Source organism: Trichoderma harzianum (assembly GCF_003025095.1).
Source record: "Trichoderma harzianum CBS 226.95 unplaced genomic scaffold M431scaffold_10, whole genome shotgun sequence".
NCBI classification, from domain to species: Eukaryota; Fungi; Ascomycota; class Sordariomycetes; order Hypocreales; family Hypocreaceae; genus Trichoderma; species Trichoderma harzianum.
This window is the reverse complement of record NW_020209258.1, coordinates 1,154,861-1,173,935: the sequence shown is the minus strand read 5'-3', so window position 1 is coordinate 1,173,935 and position 19,075 is coordinate 1,154,861. Positions and strand designations below refer to the sequence as shown.

At 52.3% G+C, this 19,075-nt stretch overlaps 8 protein-coding genes across 8 annotated transcripts; 2 read left to right on the top strand and 6 right to left on the bottom strand.

Annotated features, from left to right (window-relative positions):
• Positions 1 to 97: 97 nt before the first annotated feature.
• Positions 98 to 1,433, bottom strand: M431DRAFT_90790 (hypothetical protein; the record flags this gene model as incomplete). Its single annotated transcript, XM_024924187.1, has 4 exons — positions 98 to 994; positions 1,052 to 1,149; positions 1,215 to 1,253; positions 1,325 to 1,433. 4 exons carry the CDS (start codon positions 1,431 to 1,433, stop codon positions 98 to 100), a joined length of 1,143 nt encoding a protein of 380 aa, XP_024772104.1.
• A 1,433-nt stretch (positions 1,434 to 2,866) lies between these two features.
• Positions 2,867 to 4,986, top strand: M431DRAFT_121204 (hypothetical protein; the record flags this gene model as incomplete). The annotated part of the gene is made up of 7 exons (XM_024912124.1): positions 2,867 to 3,367; positions 3,537 to 3,612; positions 3,689 to 3,805; positions 3,870 to 3,957; positions 4,021 to 4,158; positions 4,218 to 4,685; positions 4,737 to 4,986. The coding sequence occupies exons 1-7, from the start codon at positions 3,356 to 3,358 to the stop codon at positions 4,984 to 4,986; spliced, it is 1,149 nt and encodes a 382-aa protein (XP_024772103.1). The 5' UTR covers positions 2,867 to 3,355.
• A 911-nt stretch (positions 4,987 to 5,897) lies between these two features.
• Positions 5,898 to 6,892, bottom strand: M431DRAFT_7835 (hypothetical protein; the record flags this gene model as incomplete). The annotated part of the gene is made up of 3 exons (XM_024922677.1): positions 5,898 to 6,389; positions 6,451 to 6,624; positions 6,725 to 6,892. 3 exons carry the CDS (start codon positions 6,890 to 6,892, stop codon positions 5,898 to 5,900), a joined length of 834 nt encoding a protein of 277 aa, XP_024772102.1.
• Positions 6,893 to 9,613: 2,721 nt separating this feature from the next.
• On the bottom strand, positions 9,614 to 10,435 carry M431DRAFT_217216 (hypothetical protein). Its single transcript, XM_024913527.1, has one exon. It carries the CDS (start codon positions 10,270 to 10,272, stop codon positions 9,772 to 9,774), a length of 501 nt encoding a protein of 166 aa, XP_024772101.1. The 5' UTR covers positions 10,273 to 10,435; the 3' UTR covers positions 9,614 to 9,771.
• M431DRAFT_217221 (hypothetical protein) lies at positions 10,415 to 12,537 on the top strand. The gene is made up of 5 exons (XM_024913528.1): positions 10,415 to 10,424; positions 10,538 to 10,828; positions 10,995 to 11,308; positions 11,378 to 11,665; positions 11,760 to 12,537. Exons 2-5 carry the CDS (start codon positions 10,636 to 10,638, stop codon positions 12,366 to 12,368), a joined length of 1,404 nt encoding a protein of 467 aa, XP_024772100.1. The 5' UTR covers positions 10,415 to 10,424; positions 10,538 to 10,635; the 3' UTR covers positions 12,369 to 12,537.
• A 614-nt stretch (positions 12,538 to 13,151) lies between these two features.
• Positions 13,152 to 15,251, bottom strand: M431DRAFT_90959 (hypothetical protein; the record flags this gene model as incomplete). The annotated part of the gene is made up of 2 exons (XM_024924201.1): positions 13,152 to 14,906; positions 15,132 to 15,251. 2 exons carry the CDS (start codon positions 15,249 to 15,251, stop codon positions 13,152 to 13,154), a joined length of 1,875 nt encoding a protein of 624 aa, XP_024772099.1.
• A 221-nt stretch (positions 15,252 to 15,472) lies between these two features.
• Positions 15,473 to 16,321, bottom strand: M431DRAFT_217211 (hypothetical protein). The gene has a single exon (XM_024913526.1). It carries the CDS (start codon positions 16,078 to 16,080, stop codon positions 15,616 to 15,618), a length of 465 nt encoding a protein of 154 aa, XP_024772098.1. The 5' UTR covers positions 16,081 to 16,321; the 3' UTR covers positions 15,473 to 15,615.
• Positions 16,322 to 17,297: 976 nt separating this feature from the next.
• On the bottom strand, positions 17,298 to 18,489 carry M431DRAFT_90973 (glycosyltransferase family 32 protein; the record flags this gene model as incomplete). The annotated part of the gene is made up of 2 exons (XM_024924202.1): positions 17,298 to 17,383; positions 17,454 to 18,489. The coding sequence occupies 2 exons, from the start codon at positions 18,487 to 18,489 to the stop codon at positions 17,298 to 17,300; spliced, it is 1,122 nt and encodes a 373-aa protein (XP_024772097.1).
• Positions 18,490 to 19,075: the final 586 nt, after the last annotated feature.

Below are 19,075 nucleotides of genomic sequence, written 5' to 3'. Positions count from 1 at the left end.
TTAAACAGTATTAACCACCTAAAACGCCCAAAAGCCCTCGCTGCATCTGAATTGAATCATCTTCCCTGTATAGTCCCTTTGTTATCCCTCTTATCACTCATGACGAGTTTCCCAGATATCGCTTCCAACCCTCACGAACGCAGTGACGCTTTCCGTCCTCGCCGTCAACTAGTGTAAACTTCTCCCACCTTGCGTCCTGGCCGGCGCCAATAACCGCAAGGCTGTCCTCGCTGATCCATCCAATGACGCCTTTGGGTGGTCGTGTCGTACCAAGAACGGTGCCCTCGGAAAACGAGATGCCGCCAATCATGGACTCGTTTCCAGCCTCAAAGGGTGCAGAAGTAAAGGAATAGACATCGGAAAAGACTCGCGGCATAAGTGGGATTTTGCTGAGGATGCCCCATTTGCCAACATCTGCCTCTTGAGTCGCACCGCCAGGCTGTGGACTACGATGAGCACTCGGCCGCTTAGGGTTAGGCACGTCGAAGATGTGAAGCGTGGACTTGTCAGAGGTACAAGCCAACAGTGACCCAGACGGCGAAAATGCGAGTGAATAGATGGTTGCCGGATCGATGCCTCTGCGCAGCTCTGCTAATCTGGCACAGCTGCTAGTCGCATAGACACGAATGAGTGTTCCCGTTTCGCTGGCACTTGCCAGTAATTCTCCATCGGTGCTTAACTGGATGGCCTTGAGGGCAGACGAGTGAGCCGGGATGATACTGACATTACCAGTGGCAAGCTCGACGATCTGGATCTGGCCTGTTGTGCGACCCGGGAACGCAAGCTTCTTGTCTGAGAGACAGCACAGGCCGAGCAAATTGTCGGCCGTCTCGTACACATGCAGAAGCTCGGGAGGTTTGGCGAACGAGTAGACGCGGACGCTGTTCTGGAGGACCACGACGATGCGTTCTCTACTTAGCTGCATGCCGCGAATGGGGGTGAGGGCTGAGATTTCCAAGGCAACTTTCCCCTTCATGTCGTCCCATATAATAGCCTAGATATATATCAGTCAATAATTTGTCCATCATGGGTCCAGGGTAAACGAGAGTACCTTGTTGATGGCGAACTTGGGTGATTTCCCGCCGCCAGCTAGGGCGAGGTAATTTGTTGTTCCCATCATTCGGACAAGGCCGATGCCACCGTTAAAATCTCATCAGATGTTAGCTACTATGCCCGTTACTGGCTAATATTGAGATATAAAATGAAGAACCAACCTCTTGATGCCTTGAGCAGACATGACTTAGTATGAAAGACTATCATGAGCACACTCACTATTAGCCAGCTGCCACGAGCTTCGTCGAGCAATCTGTTAAGGGATACCTACCACATATCCCTGATTCTAAGCCCACGGAAAAGCAGCTCGAGTCTTTATTGAACGCCACGGACAGCACCGCCGTGGGAGACGACGACTCTATAGGTGGCCGTACATTCATGGCGGCGAGGCGGCTTCACACCGAGCCTAGTAGGAAAGCAGGGATGGAACCAAGAGGACTAAACGAGGCGCCGAGATGGGTTCCAGTATCACCAAAGCTCCAAGAAAAGAAGCGTCGTCCGGTGTCTGGCCTTGAATAAAAGTAAAGGCGTCTGCGATGAGAGCAGCGACTATCGATGTCTAGATGTTGATGGCGATGCTCGGTAATCTGTGGACTGCGACTGGGTCCCGAGAGCTATCCCGTTTTGGCGCAGTGATCATGGGGTTTCTGGACACCAGCAAAACAAAGAAGAGCAAGGGTGTGAATTAATATGTAACAGAGGACGCGGTGTTTCGAACCCTGAACCGGTGAGCTTCATTTAGCAGCACGGCGATAGTTGATGATTTGATGGATGATTTGATCCAAAAGGCTGCAATGTTGCATGCACTGGATTGACATGTGTCAATTCCGTGTTTGGGCACTGCTCACTGTAGTGGACATGGAATAAGGAAGATACAGGGTGTGGTTGCTTTAAACAGGTGGCGCTTTAATGCGGAGGGACCCAGTATCTGGTGCCTCATGCTTGCCGTGGGGCCGCTGCCTTGTAGCGGGACAGCGCTATAACTCGGTTGCCCCTATCAACGTTACAGAGAGAATCAAGCAGAGGCAGGGCAATTGAAGTCAAGATGCGCTCTGCACCTTGCAGTCATTCGAGTCTCTACTCTACTCTATATCTCATGTACCTTGATAACCTGCCGTCTGGTGTCTGCCGTCAGCATGCACGGGCTCGGTGAATCTGCATTTAGATAGCAAGATGTCATGATTACTTGGGGAGATTTGCTATTGATGTATATGTACCCAAGTTAGCTGACCTCCAAGCTGGCAATGCTGAATTCCGTGTTTTACAATGTTTGGTAGTGAATGATATCTTAAGGCTAAAAAAGAGATGGTGATAAGAGCAATGGTTTAAAGAACGAGAGTCAATATTGAGTATAGGTTACATTCCCTTATTGTAGCGGGAGGTAGTGTGTAACTGCCCAGTGGCATTCAATATCACCATCTACCTAAGGTAGTATATCCCTACTTCGAATCATGATTGGGTACAGTGCTGCAGTTGTGATACGAGGCTCAAGAAAAGTACACGTCGTCAGAACAAAGTGCAGCACGTCAGATTGGACAATGGCTATGGACAGGGATTTGGGGAATCATCATACTCGTAGGACTTGTAGCAAGGCAGAATCTTGGGTTCAAGTTTATATAAATGAGGGGTAGCTTCTCCTCTTATTGTATGGATTAATACCTGAGGTGTTGTTTCCCCAGAAATCGGCCTCGTCACATTCTAGGACACAGTCGAGAGGGCTTAGTACTAGGTATGTATATGGAGCGTCCATCACCTTCACTCGAGGTGCCACCAAGCTCGTATTTGCTGCTCTGCTTCACTGGCTGGAGGGTCAAACGAAAATAACCTTAGGTACATGCAGCACTGTGTTTGTGTTTGCCGACGAATTCCCGGTGCAAATCAATCTCCAGTCGCAGTACCTCTGCAATTGAGATGCGTGCACGGACACTGCAGCAAACAATTGATCCGTTGCAGGTACCAGGCGTTTTGGGATTGCATGATTTAGCTTAGCTCCATAGAAGTAACACCAGGTTCACTTAGGGGGAGCTACAGCCGGGGCAGGGGCGGTCTGGCTCTTCTAGGCATAGGCTGGCGCTGGTGGCCCCTGAAAGAAGCAAATTGCCAGTACGACGCCTACTTCTCCTTTACTGTAGCACCCGACCCAAACTTCTCCTGGCCTCTTATCACCGCGACCAATTCTTCTCTCCTCCATCAAGAGCTTCGTCTTGACCGAACTCTGTTACTTCGTCTCCTCGCTTCAGCTGCTCATACACCCTCTCCCGCCGTTTTTAGGGCTAATTCTCATACCTACCAGTCGCCTTCCATGATGTCCTCCGTACGTGGCCCCCCTCCGTTACCCGCACTTCTCTGGGACGTGTCAATTCGACAACCACGATGCACGACTCCCAAAACATGGCGTTTCCCTCTTGATTTTCTGGCCCCCCTAGCCACGCCCTGTCATGTTTGAAACGTGAGCCAAAAACTAACTGTTCTGGACTGTGCAGAAGGTTATCCGCCGAAAGAAGAATGTCAAGAAAGGCATTCAGTTCTGCCTGATGGTGTGTGGTGCTTCTGGAACTGGTATGCCACTGCCCTCTCCAACTGCGCTGCAATTCCAACCCAAATACGAACTTGAGACTCACAATTGTCGCTGCAGGCCGGACCACCTTTGTCAACACCCTCTGCGGCAAGTCTGTCCTCGAGCACAAGGAAGCCGACGATGCTACCAACGCGCACATTGAGGAGGGCGTCAAGATCAAGCCCCTTACCGTTGGTACGTGATGACGAGCCGCAAACGCCCCAATCCGTGTTTTGACAACCACTCACCACCTGATTAGAGCTTGAACTCGACGAGGAAGGCACCCGAATTTCGCTGACCATTGTCGACACCCCCGGATTTGGCGACCAGATTGACAACGAGGCCAGGTTAGCCCCGCATTGACTGCTCCTTCGTCTGTGCCCTGTCGCATGCTAAACTGCCGCGTATAGCTTCTCAGAAATCGTCGGCTACCTCGAGAGACAATATGACGACATCTTGGCCGAGGAGTCTCGTATCAAGCGTAACCCTCGCTTCAGGGACAACCGTGTCCACGCCATGCTTTACTTCATCACCCCTACCGGCCACGGGTAAGCCTCCTTCTCCTGCCCGTCGAGCTACTCCTTTGGTACTAACGCGTCTCCACAAGCCTCCGAGAGCTCGATATCGAACTGATGAAGCGCCTTGCACCCCGTGTCAACGTCATCCCCGTTATTGGCCGAGCCGATACTCTGACCCCTCAGGAGCTTGCCGAGTCAAAGAAGCTGGTCATGGAGGACATTGAGCACTACAGAATCCCCGTCTACAACTTCCCCTACGACATTGAGGAAGACGACGAGGATACCGTCGAGGAGAACGCAGAACTCAGAGGACTCATGCCCTTTGCCATTGTTGGCTCGGAGGATGTGGTTGAGATTGGTGGCCGCAAGGTCCGCGCTCGCCAGTACCCGTGGGGTGTTGTCGAGGTTGAGAACCCTCGCCACTCAGACTTCTTGGCCATCCGATCAGCCCTCCTCCACAGCCACTTGGCTGACCTGAAGGAAATCACCCACGATTTCTTGTATGAGAACTACCGTACCGAGAAGCTGTCTAAGAGTGTGGATGGCGGTGCCTCTGGGTAAGTATACCACTTTAACCTGCTTGTTACGACAGTGAACTAACGTGTGAGAAGTCTTGATGCCTCCATGAACCCCGAGGACCTGGCTTCCCAGTCCGTCCGCCTCAAGGAGGAACAGCTCCGACGAGAGGAGGAGAAGCTCCGCGAGATCGAGCTCAAGGTCCAGCGTGAGATCAACGAGAAGCGACAGGAGCTGCTGGCGCGCGAGTCTCAGCTCCGCGAGATAGAGGCTCGTATGCAGCGCGAGACGGCCCAAGCATCGCCCGCGCTGGACACCAGCATCAACGGCGGCGAGGAGTAAATCATCTCAAATCACGTATTAGGGCTTTCTTCGGCATTATAAAAGTAAATTGCGACGTTGGTCTATTTATCGCTGCCGGCGTTGGGTTTTACCTCTCCTACACACTGAAGAGCAAAGAGATCAGAACATTCCCCCGGCCGTTACAGAATCGAGCTTGATTTTCTCCCTGTTTTTTCTTTACTTATTTTATTGCAACCTACGACAACTCGCCAAAGAGACGCATGGGTTGGTGCCGAAGATGGAACGATGGAGGCTGACGAAGGGGAGGGAGTTTCATGGTGGAATATATGGAGAGGGTGGGAATGCCGTTGGACCAAAACGACGTATACCCCGACGAAGAGAGAAAGCCTCGGATCGGCAAAGGTGGGAGAGCATGCGGCTACTCAGCATAATAATATCCTGTTTTTTAGCCGCATCAGTAGCCATCTGTTGTCAAATGGTCTCCCCTTTTTTTTAAACTGTCCTATTTTTTATTTTTTCTAGCTACTGTAGTGGACTTCTAATGCAGATATCAAATACTTTCACAACCTTTACGATTTTTGTCACGAGAGAGAATGTGAGCCAGATTAGCCATGAATTCGGCTTTATCACAAGCTAATATATTTTCTCCCTTTGTGTTTGTACGTTAGCGTTTCAGCACACAGGGGAAGCATTGAGAAGCAATGAATACGGAGTACATGCAAAAGAAACACAATAGAAAACAACAGAAAGAAAAAACAAAGCAAACTGCCCTAACCGCGTCCCATCCGCTTTATCCCATTATCCTACAAAGATGTGGAAGAAAAGAAAAACAAAAAAGAAAATGAAAGGGCAAAGCCCATGATAGCAATCTCGAAGCTCTTGCACCGATCGCGAGTAGTGCCACAGGAGTGATTGCATCCACTAGTGGCGATTCATTCCGCTTGGCCATATTAGTTGTTAGACTGGCTGTTGAGGATGCGCAGGATGGCGAGGAAAAGGTTGATGATGTCGAGGTACAGGCTGATGGCGGCGGCAATCTCCTCCTCGACATGGTGGTGGCGCATAATCATCTGGGTGTCGACGAGGATGTAGCCGCTGAAGATGAGGGCAGCAAGGCCTCCGTAGACGAGCTCGCCGGTAGAGCTATACGGAAGGAACATGGCCATGAATCCAAAGAGGATGAGGCCCCACAGAGCGCCGAAGAGGTAGGGCATCCATGAGGTGAAGTCGTACTTGGACTGGCAGGCGAAGACTGTGAGGAAGACGAAGATGCCCGCGGTGAGGATGGTGGCGTTGAGGACGATGGAGGTCTGGTAGAAGGAGACGATGACGGAGATGGAGTAGGCTTCGGTGAGGGTGAAGAGGGAGAGGAAGAGGAGGTTGGTCGGGTATGATTTGCGCTTCCAGTAGGTGAGACCCATGAAGATCATGGCGCCGAAGAGCTGGAGATGTTGTTAGCTAGAGTTCTCGTGGATAAAGATGAGAATGAGAGCAGTGACATACAGATGCCCAGACGAGACCAGGATGGCTTTGAATCCACGCCTTGTATCCATTGCTGAAGAAGCTGATGGAGCTCAAGGCTGCCGTGGCGATGAGCTGGACGGTAAGGATGCTGTAGACCTTGCGGACGAACTGGTTGCGAATATCGACCGTGGCTTCGGCAACAGAGCCGCCAAACTGTTTTAGAGTGACGTCAGCAGGGAGACTTTTAAAGAGGTACAGATGCCAGATTCTGGTATCTAAAGAAGCGCACGAGAAAGTTTCATCCAGCACCTACCTTGAAGTCATCAGGAATGTTGTCGTCGCTGCTGCGCGGCTCTGCGAACAGGCCGGGATCGTTGCGCGACGACGACGCCGCCGAGGTGCCATACGCGGGCGGAGCTTGGGTGTAGTCGTCGTCGGGTTCCTGCTGGGGAGCCGGCTGGTACTTTGCGGTGGACGCCATGATGTTTTCGTTTCGCGCAGTCTCTCTCTTTCGTCTTTCTCTATCGGGGATGCGAAGTTCGAGAAGGTTGTTGTGGTGGTTGAGTTCCTGATGAGCTTGAGGTGGAAGAAAAGTGTGAAGATCAAAGGGACAAAGGCGATCTGTGGCGGAAAGGATGATGTAGACGATAAATTACTGGGTCAGGAGGGGGCGGCGTGGCTGGAGAGCGGGGCCGGCTCGGCTGGTGCCTATCATGGCGAATTACGAGTGTGGCTGTGCAGGAACTGCTACCGAATCCTTTAAAGAGAGCTCCCGCTTGGGATGGCAGCTCAAACAGCTCTAGCATTGAAGCTTTGTTTCCCCCAAAAGCCACTTTGTTGCCACCATTCAAAATAGTATGCCCAAGTACAGACACAAGCAGCAACACAAAGCACAGCAGCACAAAGCAATGTAGAGGCAGAGAGGCCTTGTTTGGCGCGAGCATGCAAGATGGGACTACAGTATGGAGCATTTACGGAGCAGCACCAGTCCGGCAGCGCTAAATTTGCAGTAAGAGAGGTTTTAGATGACTTTGTATTAATATCCATCTGGTTGTGCAATGGCATATTGAATGTGCATGTTCCCCGCCTCTTAGCCTGTTGGCGCTTGTGTCAGGCACGAGAATAAGTGAGGGACCGAGCAAGAGACTGTTGCTCAACAACAACTTCAATGCAATACCCGTGGGCCTCTTTCAGAGTTAGGCTCTGCGGTGGTCTTGTTTCAGTGGCCAGGGCCTACTGAAGAGGCGATAGTTTGAGTCTCTTCTCCAACGACTGGGGAAGGGTCTCGTTCTTTTCAGCAGGCACAAGAGGCCATTTCTGTCTCAGCCATGTTTGGCTTGGTTCAGAGACAGCCAGGCCTAGAACTGGCGAGCGACAGGACGGCTGTAGAGGGTGTTGTGAGAAGCGCTCCCGTGATTGGCCTTGGCTGTGATCCCTGTCTGCTTGCCGCTGGGGTTGACTGAGAAAAATCGATCAGCTGGTGAGCGTAAAATGTCTCTTTGACGAGCAACTGCTGTAACTGTCGACATGCATGCTGGGATTTTTTGTTACATGCACCTCGTTACGTCTGCTGTTACTTGATACCAGCGCTCTACATATAGCTATTATTACCTAAGATCAACTCCCGTTCAACTTATCTTGATGAGAATTATACAACTTGAAGCTTGATTGCTGCCTCTGTCGAGGGTCCACCAATTTCCTCATGACGCCACGCCTTGAATCCCCGCCCCCACTCGATCTGAGATTAGATTCTTCGTCCAACACTATCGACTGAGATGTCCTTGCTTGCGTTTTTGGGTGCACTATTAGTTAGAAAGACTTATACTAGATAGACTATTGCTATGAATACGATCACAAGACCTTAGCGGAACCCTTGCCAGGCGGTAGGGCCTTATATCGGTTAAATCCCTTACTGAGGGGAAGTCAAGAGGATGGCGAGGATGGGACTCTACTTCTAAATGGCTTGAGGACGGTCACCATTTATAGCCCAGTATTTCATAGCACATTGAATGAATATACTGGATTACAACTACAAGAGAAGAGACGGAGTGCTGCATAATAATACACGTACTCAGGTTCAGGTTCAGCAGCGCCATGACAGCTGACGTTATCCTCACTTTGGATAGTACGACACCTCCATTCAATGCTCAACTTGCCTGGACAGGTAGGTGCTGCTAAATCCATCCCAACTCGAAACCAGTGCTGCTCTTTTGGCATGCTCCGGGTAGGATGGGCCAAATAAGCAAGGGTCGCCCTTAGTCTAGATCCTACAGCCTATGCTCGGCCCACGTGTGTTGCTGTCCATCGTGGCGCACACCTTTTTGCTGTTCGGACGAAAAGCTGTACTGCAGTAATACCTCGGAGTCTTGTTTAAACGACTGGGTGGCAATGACACTTGGGTAGTACAAGCAAAGTCGCACAGGCGGGGAGATGCGGAGCACTGCTCCCTGCGGTTAGCAAGAGTTGAGGGATTGGGACTCAATGCTCCCCCAAGATTATTCCGTCACGAACAACCGCGTTGCTACCCTGCTGTTGCTGTGAGGTTAAAAGGCGAATTGGGTAAAAGAGGGGAGGTTTCAGAAGAGGAGAATTCGGGCTGACGCCATTGGCTGGCACCCAGCAGGTGAGGTTAATCTCGGGAGCGAATCAGCCCATGGCTTCACACGCCTGAGCGTGCATCAAATCGCATCAATTTGTTGAGGCCAGGGGCCCAAGCGAGCGCCTCAGCACACCTTAGCAGACTGCTAGGCCGCTAGCGGGTACTGTAGCGCAAGTGCGCCGTTGTGGGTTGTGTGTTAGTTGAGCCCAAGCAACGTCTGTATGCGGGCGAATGCACACTGTAGAGGTGCTCGTACATGTGTGTGTGCCTCAATCACTCACCGCTTGCAAGTTGTGATGGACGAAGAAGATTGAAGATTGCTATCCCATTGAACTGATCAACTTCATACAAAGTACAAAAGAGAAGTAAGAGAACCCATTCGTTAACCCCTCTCAAGTGCCGTGTCATGTTATGGAGTTCTATCAATAGTGAGAGTGGGACGTCACTCGAGCCGGGGCTTGAGACAAGAGTTGAAAAAGCTCGGGCCAGGGCTCAGAGCAATTGATCCATCTCGTGCTGTTTGATATGCGCGGGGGAGGCAGCCGAGTTTCCTAGTTGACTGCTCACATTTTGCAAGACGCAGGCTTTACCGTCTGGTAGTATTGATCACCTTAGACATGACAAGCCGCTGCTGCCGCTTTGCTGTTTGTACGGCACTTGTCCATGCTCGCCTTATGCCTTATGTGAGGTGAGAGGATCCAACAGAACAGTTGAGTAATACCAAGTATACCTCTAAGCACCCAGCTTGGGACTGAGTAATGCTAGCTATTAATAAACATGAAAGACACATCCATTAGTCTCAGTCGATAATACCTGATACCTTGGCAGTCGCACACACAGCTCTTCTCCCGGCCGTATGCCCGCGGCGGCCGGCTGCCCGTACCATCACACTCAACTCCACTGCACTGCACTGCACTGTACAGTGCCGTACCTGTGCCCTCCGTACGAGGCTTAGCACCCAACTGAGTCGCATGCTGAAGCAGCGCATCCATCTGCTGCTGATCCCTCAAATCTGGCTCTCCACCGCCTATCTGTCCTTTCCCGCTTGCTTGCTCTTCCAGGTTTTTTTTTTCCCATGTCCATTTTTCCATTTTTTCTTTGTCCCGCCCGTCCCCACGCAGTTTGCGTGTACCAGGCTCAATACGCCCTTTAAACGCTCCCAATCCCTCTTCCCCTCCAACCTCCGAAGTGGAACAGCTCTCCATCTGCAAGCAATTGACTCTCCACCTTGTCCAGGAAGCTTGGCAGAGGCCTTTTTCCATCTCATCTCCTCCTCGGCAGCTCTTCTTTTCTAGGGGAGCTAGGCTAATCTGCAGCTTGGGGGCGCCACTCCGCACGCCGTGGGCAAGAGGGAAAAAAAGAACCTTGAAAAAAAAAAGAGGTCGAAGCAAAGGTGGTCCAATCACCAGCCATAGTGAGACATCCCACCACCCCCACCACACCCTTTGGCTGCTGCTACTACCTTCTAGCACTCGTACTATTATTGCTTGTCTTGTCTTGCCTTGTGCTAAACCAGGCCGTTAGCAGTTCTCGACGCACCTCCGCAAAGTCTCATCCCTTTTTCCAACACCCGAGTCCAAGTGCCTCGTTCACGACCGCTGCTTTGCTCAACAGCTCTCGACACCATGGGCGACTCGCACGGCTTCGTGGCGGACGAAAAGACTGTCGCCGGCTCCTCCAAGAGCTCGAGACCGGCCACCAACGGCGCGCGGTACATGCAAACCTCTGGCAGCAATGTCGTGCTGGTCCGTCGCCTGAAGCGCAAGGACGAAGGGCTCTGGAAGCCCCTCGCTCGCTGGTTCGTCGAGAACCAGGTTGGTACGTTGTTTTTTGCCTTGTTCTTCTTTTTGCTGCTTTGTTACGTCGTCTCTCCTCATCGGAAGAAACATGGTACCTGTCGCAACTTTGGCATAATGCGATAGATATGCTTCTTTTTTTAAAGCAGCCGCAGCATGAAACCTTGCTGATCCTTTGCTGCAACTAGGCTTGTCACTCAACCTGCTCGCTCTTCTTTTCCTGGCCCACGCCTGCATTCCCAAAGCCAGAGTACACACGGCCAAGTTCTTCCATCTCTCGTACTACAACGCAAAGACGGGCAAATATGCTGCCGGATCTGACGATGCCTGTTTGATTGCCTTTTTCATCGTCCTCTTTACCGGGCTTCGAGCAGGTACCATGGACTACATCCTGGCGCCGTTTGGCCGACTCTTCGAAATCAACAAGAAAAAGGACTTGACCCGATTCACCGAGCAAGCCTGGTTGCTGGTGTACTATCTTGTCTTTTGGCCAACGGGCGTGGTACGTGGTTCTGAAACACATTGATGTCCCAAGTAGAGGACGCAAAGTCACTGACTGGCCGTTACTTAGTATCTGTACTACAACTCTCCCGCCTGGCTCAACATGAGGGAGCTGTGGACCGACTGGCCGAACCGGGAGATGGGTGGCCTCATGAAGTGGTACATGATTGCTCAATGGGCGTTTTGGCTGCAACAGATTATTGTCATCAACATTGAGGATCGACGAAAGGACCACTGGCAAATGTTTAGCCACCACATCATCACCACGGCGCTGATTTCGTCGTGCTACTGCTACCACCACACCCGCGTTGGAATGTTCATCTTGGTCATCATGGACGTGGTGGATCTGTTCCTCCCTGTAAGGCTTTCTCTCTCTCGTTTTCTTCTTACTGCCCTCGGTTGTAGGCTTTGGGGATCCTTGATGCGATGGCTGACCCCAACAATTTGTCTAGGTTGCCAAGTGTCTCAAGTACTGCGGCTACACCACGCTGTGCGACTATGTCTTTGCCCTCTTCATGGTGTCATGGTTTGTGGCACGCCACGTCTTCTACATCATGGTCTGCTGGTCCATTTACGCGCACACCCCGGAAATCATACCCAATGGATGCTTCGTTGGACCGAACGACTCCCTGGTTGGACCATTGGAAGCCCCCGCCGGCTTCACGTATCTGATTGAGCCATTCTTCAACTCGACAGGGCGTGTGTGCTTCAACGAGACGGTCAAGTGGGCTTTCCTCACGCCCCTCCTTCTGCTGCAGGGCATTACGATTTTTTGGTTCACCATGATTGTTCGCGTTGCCGTCAAGGTCATTAGCGGAGGTGGCGCAGAAGATACCCGGAGCGACGACGAGGCTGACGAAGAGGAGGATGAGGAGGAGCTCATCTACGAAGAGGTTCACCCACTGGAGCAGGAAGTCGGAGTGGAGGAGCTGGACCTCAAGAGCTGGGAGCGACGCAACGGGCTTAAGAAGCAGGCTTCCGCCAGCGGAGTCAGCCTACCGGGACACAGCGACCGCAAGGAGCTTCTTGGCCGTATTGGCTGCGAGAAACAAGTGGAATAAAAGACGAACACAACTGGCCAGGGAAAAAGGAGGGATGACGGGCAGGACAGAGAGATATTTTTTTTTTTCTGGACGACGGCGTTGAGGAGTTTTTGAGGCTGCTGCCCCCTTGACCGTTCCTTTTAAAGGGGAAAGGGGGTTTGCCTCTTCTTTTTCTTTCATTTTCAACCTTTGACATGAAAACCTGTTTGGGATATGGGATATTTTCAACTGGCAGGGCTGTGTTGACCACCCGGGAGCTCTAGGCAGAGCGAGAACGGACAGGCGGACAGATGGGACGATGCTAGAAAGCCTTTGATACCATGTGCTACGACCAACTGACTTGACGAAGTGGATTCTATAGACTCGATAGAGAGTTGATTTCGCGTGGGTTAGTTATTATGATGATATATTTTGCGGGATACATGTTGTTTTGTTGCTTATTACCGCTGTGATGAATGATGTTAGAGTTGTCACGTTGGAGTTTGTGATGGTGAGAATATGGTTGTATGTATGTATATTCATTCATATTCAGACTTTGAGAGGTAACAACAAATAGAAAATGGTAGTATGACAGACTACATGCAGCCTGTACTCGACTCTTATCCGACTCGCCCCCCTGAGCCTGAGCTCCCTTGCTGATACAAAAAACCGAAAAACCAAAAGCCAATAAGCTAGATAAAAGAAAAAACTATCGATTAATCAATAAATACATGGATAAAATGCTATATTCACATGATTAGTATGCTTCGTAAGTTGTCATTTTTTTTTGTCAATTTTGTATCATTTCTTTCATTCATCCTCTCATGCCTCGTCGGCTAGTATCTTCTTGGCCATCTCCTGCAACTTAAACTTCTGAATCTTGCCGCTCGCCGTCTTAGGATAATCATCAACCCAGAAGACATACTTTGGCACCAGGTGGCTCGACAGGTTCGTCCTTACCCAATCGCGCACGCGGTCCTTGGACAATCTCCGCGCAGCCTCATCACCCTCTCGCTGTGCGTCTGAGGTTGTCCAGCCGTGGCGAGGGATGACAAAGGCAGCGACGGCTTCACCTAGACGCTCGTCGGGGACGCCGGCGACGGAGACTTCCTGCACGCCGGGGAGCTGGAAGAGGCAGTTTTCGACTTCTAGGGGGTGGATGTTTTCGCCGCCGCGGATGATGAGGTCCTTGATGCGGCCGGTGATTTGGACGAAGCCGTCGGCGTCCATCTCGGCCTCGTCGCCGGAATACATCCACGTGCGGCCGTCGGATTCGGTGCGCCGGACCTGGGCGGTGCGTTCAGGGTCGCCAAAGTAGCCCTTCATGACGAGGTATCCCGAGGCGGCCAGCTCGCCGCGCTCACCCAGGGGAAGGACGCGGGTGTGGTCGAGCGGGTCGACGATCTTGACCGTGGTGTGCGGCATGGGCGTGCCGACGGACGAGGTGCGCTGCTCAAAGGGGTCTGAAGGCCGGGTCATGCAGCTTACCGGTGCGGTCTCCGTCATGCCGTAGCAGATGACCAGGTCCTGCAGGCCGAGGCGCTTGTAGATGGTGCGCATGAGGGACTCGGGCACGCTGCTGCCGGCGACGATGCCCTTGAGCAGACGCTGCGGCACGGGGAGGTTGAGGCTACCTTCGTCCAGGGCCTCGAAGATGGAGACGAGCATGGTGCTTACGCCGTATAAGCCGGTGGCGTCTGTGTCGGCGGCCATGCGCACCGTGGCCACGGGGTCGAACGCCGGCGACGGGAACAGGATGGCGGCGCCGGTGGTTGCTGTGGCCATGTAGCCGAGCACGGAGCCGAAGCAGTGGAACAGCGGCGGCGGCACGACGATGCGGTCGGACGGGTCGAGGCCCATGCGGTCGGCGATGAAGGCGCCGTTGTTGAGGATGGCCGTGTGCGAGAGCTGTGCGGCTTTGGGGGCGGATGTCGTGCCGGAAGTGAACTGGATGTTGATGGTGTCTGCGGGATCCAGGGGCGCGTCAGGCTTGACGGCACGATCAGAGCCCTCGAGCAGAGTCTCATACGAACTCAACGCAGCGAACTGGTCCAACGGAAAGTTGACACCAGGATGGCTAGCACGGTTATCCAGCACAACGACACGTTTCAAACTGGGGACGGCCTCGCTCTGGATCCTGCTCCGCTGCAAGTCGCCCACAATCGTCTCCAGCAACTGCTTATTACTACGCCCCCTTCCAGGACGATACGCGAGGTCCGTGACGGCGCCGATGATGAGCACCTCGGCGTTGAGGTGGCTCAGCGCGGCAGTCACCTGCTGAGCGTTGAAGGTAGGATTGAGCGGGACGAGGACGGCGCCGAGCTTGAATAGGGCGTAGGTCAAAGCGGCGAACTCTGCGCTGTTGCCGAGGCTGACGGCGACGCGGTCGCCCTTGCGGACGCCGATGGAGGAGAGGGACGAGGCGAGGCGGTTGGAGACGAGGTCGAGGGCGTGGTAGGTGAGGGTAGACTCGCGGGCGTTGGGGGTTGGCGAGCGGGCGATGACGGCGGGACGGTCGCCGTGGCGGGAGACGACGGAGGCGAAGTGGATTGGGATGGTGCCTGTGAAGAGGGCAGGCTGTAGAGGTTTATGATGTTAGCATTCATGTTGCTTTGCTGTTGTTGTTCATGTATAAGTGGTGATGATGGGGCGAGTCAGTGAGAGTGAGAGGTGAGAATATAAGCGCGCGTGTAAGAGAGATGTAGATGTAAGATCACCATCTTTCAACACCTCAACTCGTTGTTTGATATTCCCCCCTCAACATTTGAAGATCACCGGCCATCACGCTCATGTAAAACTCACCTCCATCGGTCCCGTTCGTATGCTGAGCCCCTCCGTCCCCAATATCCTCTGCTGCCACTCCTGCGGCACGTAGCCCTCGTCAACCGTCGTCCTCGCCGCCGCCGCCGCCGCCGTGCTCATCGCTCTCCTCCGCGCGGCAGCCGCCATTCGCACCGCGGCTCTCGTCCGGCCCGCGCATGCTCGCGTGTACATGGACATTTGGTGTTTCTTGTATGTGTGTGTTGTTCTCGATTCGTAGTAGTGGGTAGAATAAATGAGGCTGTGAGGGAGGGGGAGAAGCTTCGTGACGACACACGCTGGAATTCGCTATATGACGAAGCAAAAGAAGAAAAACGAAACACCAAGGTATCAAAAAGAGAAAAAAAAAGGGAAAGGGAAAAAGAAGAATTCGTCCACGGATTTGATTCAAGCCGCCATTCAGGTTTTTTTTATGTTTCACTCGGTCCCAAGGGATGAATGATCCAATGTTCATTCGTAAAATAAATTAAAAGATAAAAAAGAGTTTCACAAGAGACACTTTCCAAGGAAAACCCCAAAAATCACAAGTCACACGAACCCAACAACACAAGACACACGGACACACCCCCTCACCTTTATAAATATACCAAAAAAAAGAGCTGTCCGGCCCCATTTCCCCAGAAAAAAAGTCCAGCCCGCCGTCCCGACCTACGGAACGGCTTTCGCTATGCCAACCATCCCATTCCCCTCTTCTCTTTTCCTCTCTTCCTCTCTCCTCTTTCTGCTCGGTCTCTTCTTTCTCTCCCCCACACACTAGAGTACTCGTACTCCGTCTAAAAAAAAAGGACCCCCCCTTCGGACCGTGTAGCCTTATTTTGTTATTTCTCCTTCCCCCAAAGCCACAAAGCCGTCTTCCTGTATCCGTCTCTGTCTTTCCCCACTCGCCACCCCCGAACCTTGCGGAGAAAAAAAGCCAGGCAACTCTTGTCATTCTTGTCTGTCTGTCTGTCCACAAAAGGAAAAAACAAGAGAATTGCTTAGCTGCCAGCCTTACTTCCCGCTTTTGGCTCGAGTGAGCTTTCTCGCTTGCTGTGGGGACGGTTTGTTGTGGGCTGCGGAGCTTCTCATTCGCTGGGAGGGCCGATTTTCTGCGGGAGAGGGCGGTCCGGGTCGGGCTGCAGGGGGAGGATTGAATTGGGAGAGGAAGCGGCTGTTTGAATTGTTTGGTTGGAATTGGACCGAGTGGTTGGTAAGTTGGTAGACGAGCTTCATGTGATGATGAGTTTGAGATGTGGCATGTAATTGATTAGAGATGGCTTTGTGCTTCCGTTGTAATCCGGTATTGTTGTTGTCGTTTTGCAGTATCTCTTTTTTTCTTCACTTTTGTGTGAATGATTGATTGATTAATGCCCTCACAGTGACTATCTCTCGCTTCAGTCCGTCCCGTCCATTGTGCCACCACACCGAGGCCGCATGCAACCTTGCGTTGTCCGGCTATCACAAAGCATCACCAAATCACCTCCCCCAGCGTTACGCCCGCGACAGCACGCAAACATTCACAGCGCACTTTGTATGCACCCGTCGGCAACAACAATGACGCGGCACCAACGGAATCATGCCATGCAGCCCCATCTCATCTCATCTCAACTTCTCCTCAGCGGGCCTCCAAAAATGCACGTCTTGTCTCTGATGGATTCCATTTTACTGACCTCGGCTCTACGCTACACACAGCCTCCCGCTGGTAGCGCCAACGGCTATATCATAGAAAAGCTCGCAACATGAAGAAAAAATATGGAGACGCCCGTCAACATGTGTAAAATACCAACCAACAAAAAACTCCATCCGGCATCTAAAATTCCCCTCCCCCCAAAAAACAAAAAGCCGAAAAATACACGAGTCTAAAACCCCCCGATGCTGATGATGCCTCAATGTGTAGTAAAAAAAAAACCGTTTCCCTCCTCCAATCCTCCCCCACGCTACCAATATATAGCCGTGACGCCCATACTGCGGCGCGCAGCAACGCGGAAATAAAAAATATTACCCGAAATAAAGGTGTGACGATGCGGAACCCAGCCCACCGCGGTCCAGAGCGAAGAAAAGAAAGAATATACAGGTGCAAGAAATAATGACAATAGAAAAAAAATATCCCTCCGACTTGGTCATGCAATTATAGGGTGTCGAGGCTCTTCTGCTTTCTTCTTTTCTTCTTTACTGCTCTTTCGGAGCCTCCTCTCCTTCGCCAAGCTCCTGCTGGACCTCGCCGATATGTCGTTCGCTTTCGGGCTTCCACGTTCCTGAGAGAATCACACTGTTAGCTTTTGCGCATGATTTTGTTTTGTCTTTGTAACATTCATCGCAACTTACCCTCAAAGTCGTGCTTGACAAATGCCATCGGATCATCATAGTCCTTAGCGCCCATCTGGCCAACACCCGGTGAGAAGCTCGTAATGGGCAGCACAACCACGTCTCCCACGCGCTTGCTCGTCTCCATGCCCGTAAAGTTGCGGTAGTCAATCTTGCCCTTGCTGTTCTCCATATCAAAGTAGCGCTCATCGTTGAAGTAGTCCATGATGGTGTCTGTCCACACGGCCGGGCCCGTCAGGTCCACCACGCGGTTGCCCTGGAATGCCGACAGCTTGCCCTCCTTCTTCATCGTCAGCGTCGAGTTGGTGATGCGGCTGATGATGTCGCGCAGCACCGGGTGTCCGGGCTTGCTCTGAATCGTCCACTGGCAGAACTGGATGCGCCGGCTGTACCAGTCAGCCCAGTCGGGTCGGTCGGGGTCAGCCTCAATGCCAATCACAAGGCCCACGGTCTCCTTGGGGATCTGCGGCGGAATCCATTCCAGTGCGCTCTTGATGGCATACGTGTCAATGTCCGAGTAGATGCCGCCGCGCGCGTACAGGATCAGGTAGCGGAACAGGTCGGCCTTGAGCACGGGCAGCGGGAGGGCGTGGTACGCCTCCAGCACCTCGGGGATGCTCCCGTACAGCAGCTGCAGCAGCGTGTCGGCGACAGAGTCGGTAATGACCTCGTGGATGAAGCCCGGGTGCTCAATTGACCACGACGCCTCCTGCTCGCGGAACTGGAACTCGCCCTCGCCCGGCGTGTACTTCCAAGTCTGCCAGATGTAGGCGGGGAACTTGGACTCGATGTCGTACTCGTACTGGTAGGCAAGCTTTTCGTACGTTGACATGCCCGACATGTCAATCATGGGCTTTTGCGGAGGAGGCGGGGGCAGTCGCTGCTGCGCATTGGCGGCGGCCAGTGCCTCTGCTTCGGCATCTCTGCTTTCGGTCGAGCTGGAGGGGCTCTGCTCGGAGTTGTGCGATCGTGAGATGAGGAAGAAGACGGTCAAGAGGAACGCCGCCGCAATGAAGGCGCGGCGTGGGTTCAACATGATTGGCGCCTCTCTTTCTCTCTTCTTCTATCTTATTGTGTTTCTTTTTACTCGTCTCGTAGACCAAAGAAGTGAAGTCGACGTCGATACCGTAGATACCTGGTACGAATCGAGAAAAGTGAAATCAAGATTAAGCTTGCAGCTAGACCATGGAATTGCTGCAAATCGCAATGTGACAGCCGAGAAAATCGACGAGGGAAAGTACAAGAGAAAATAGCACCACTCTAAAGAGAAGAAAAGAGAAAACTCGCTTGCTTCCGCTTGGCAGGGGTGGCTAGCAGTGGGTTCTCGTCTTTCTTTTTCTTTATCTTCTCTTCGTGTCTTTCGTCTCGCTTGATTAGGCGTCGTCGGGATACGAGATGCGGAATACGGACACCAATGCAGGAAATAGGGAACTAAAGAGGGGATGACGAAAGGGGGGCAAAAGGTGCCAAAGTTCAGGCGAGAGTGTTTTTAAAACGATTGACGAGAAAGTAAAAGAGGCCCTCGAATCATAAAAAGGAAGAAAAAAAGACTAGCTGAGGAACCCGAAGAAGGGGGACGGGATTATGAAAAGTTTGGGTTCGACAGAGGGAGGGTGGATGCA

Coding starts and splice junctions, on each gene's coding strand:
- M431DRAFT_217216 (XM_024913527.1), bottom strand. CDS start 10,272: ATGGAAAAAGGCCTCTGCCAAGCTTCCTGGACAAGGTGGAGAGTCAAT.
- M431DRAFT_217221 (XM_024913528.1), top strand. CDS start 10,636: ATGGGCGACTCGCACGGCTTCGTGGCGGACGAAAAGACTGTCGCCGGC. Junction 11,309..11,377: donor TCTTTTGGCCAACGGGCGTG/GTACGTGGTTCT, acceptor GCCGTTACTTAG/TATCTGTACTACAACTCTCC. Junction 11,666..11,759: donor TGGTGGATCTGTTCCTCCCT/GTAAGGCTTTCT, acceptor CAATTTGTCTAG/GTTGCCAAGTGTCTCAAGTA.
- M431DRAFT_217211 (XM_024913526.1), bottom strand. CDS start 16,080: ATGACAAGAGTTGCCTGGCTTTTTTTCTCCGCAAGGTTCGGGGGTGGC.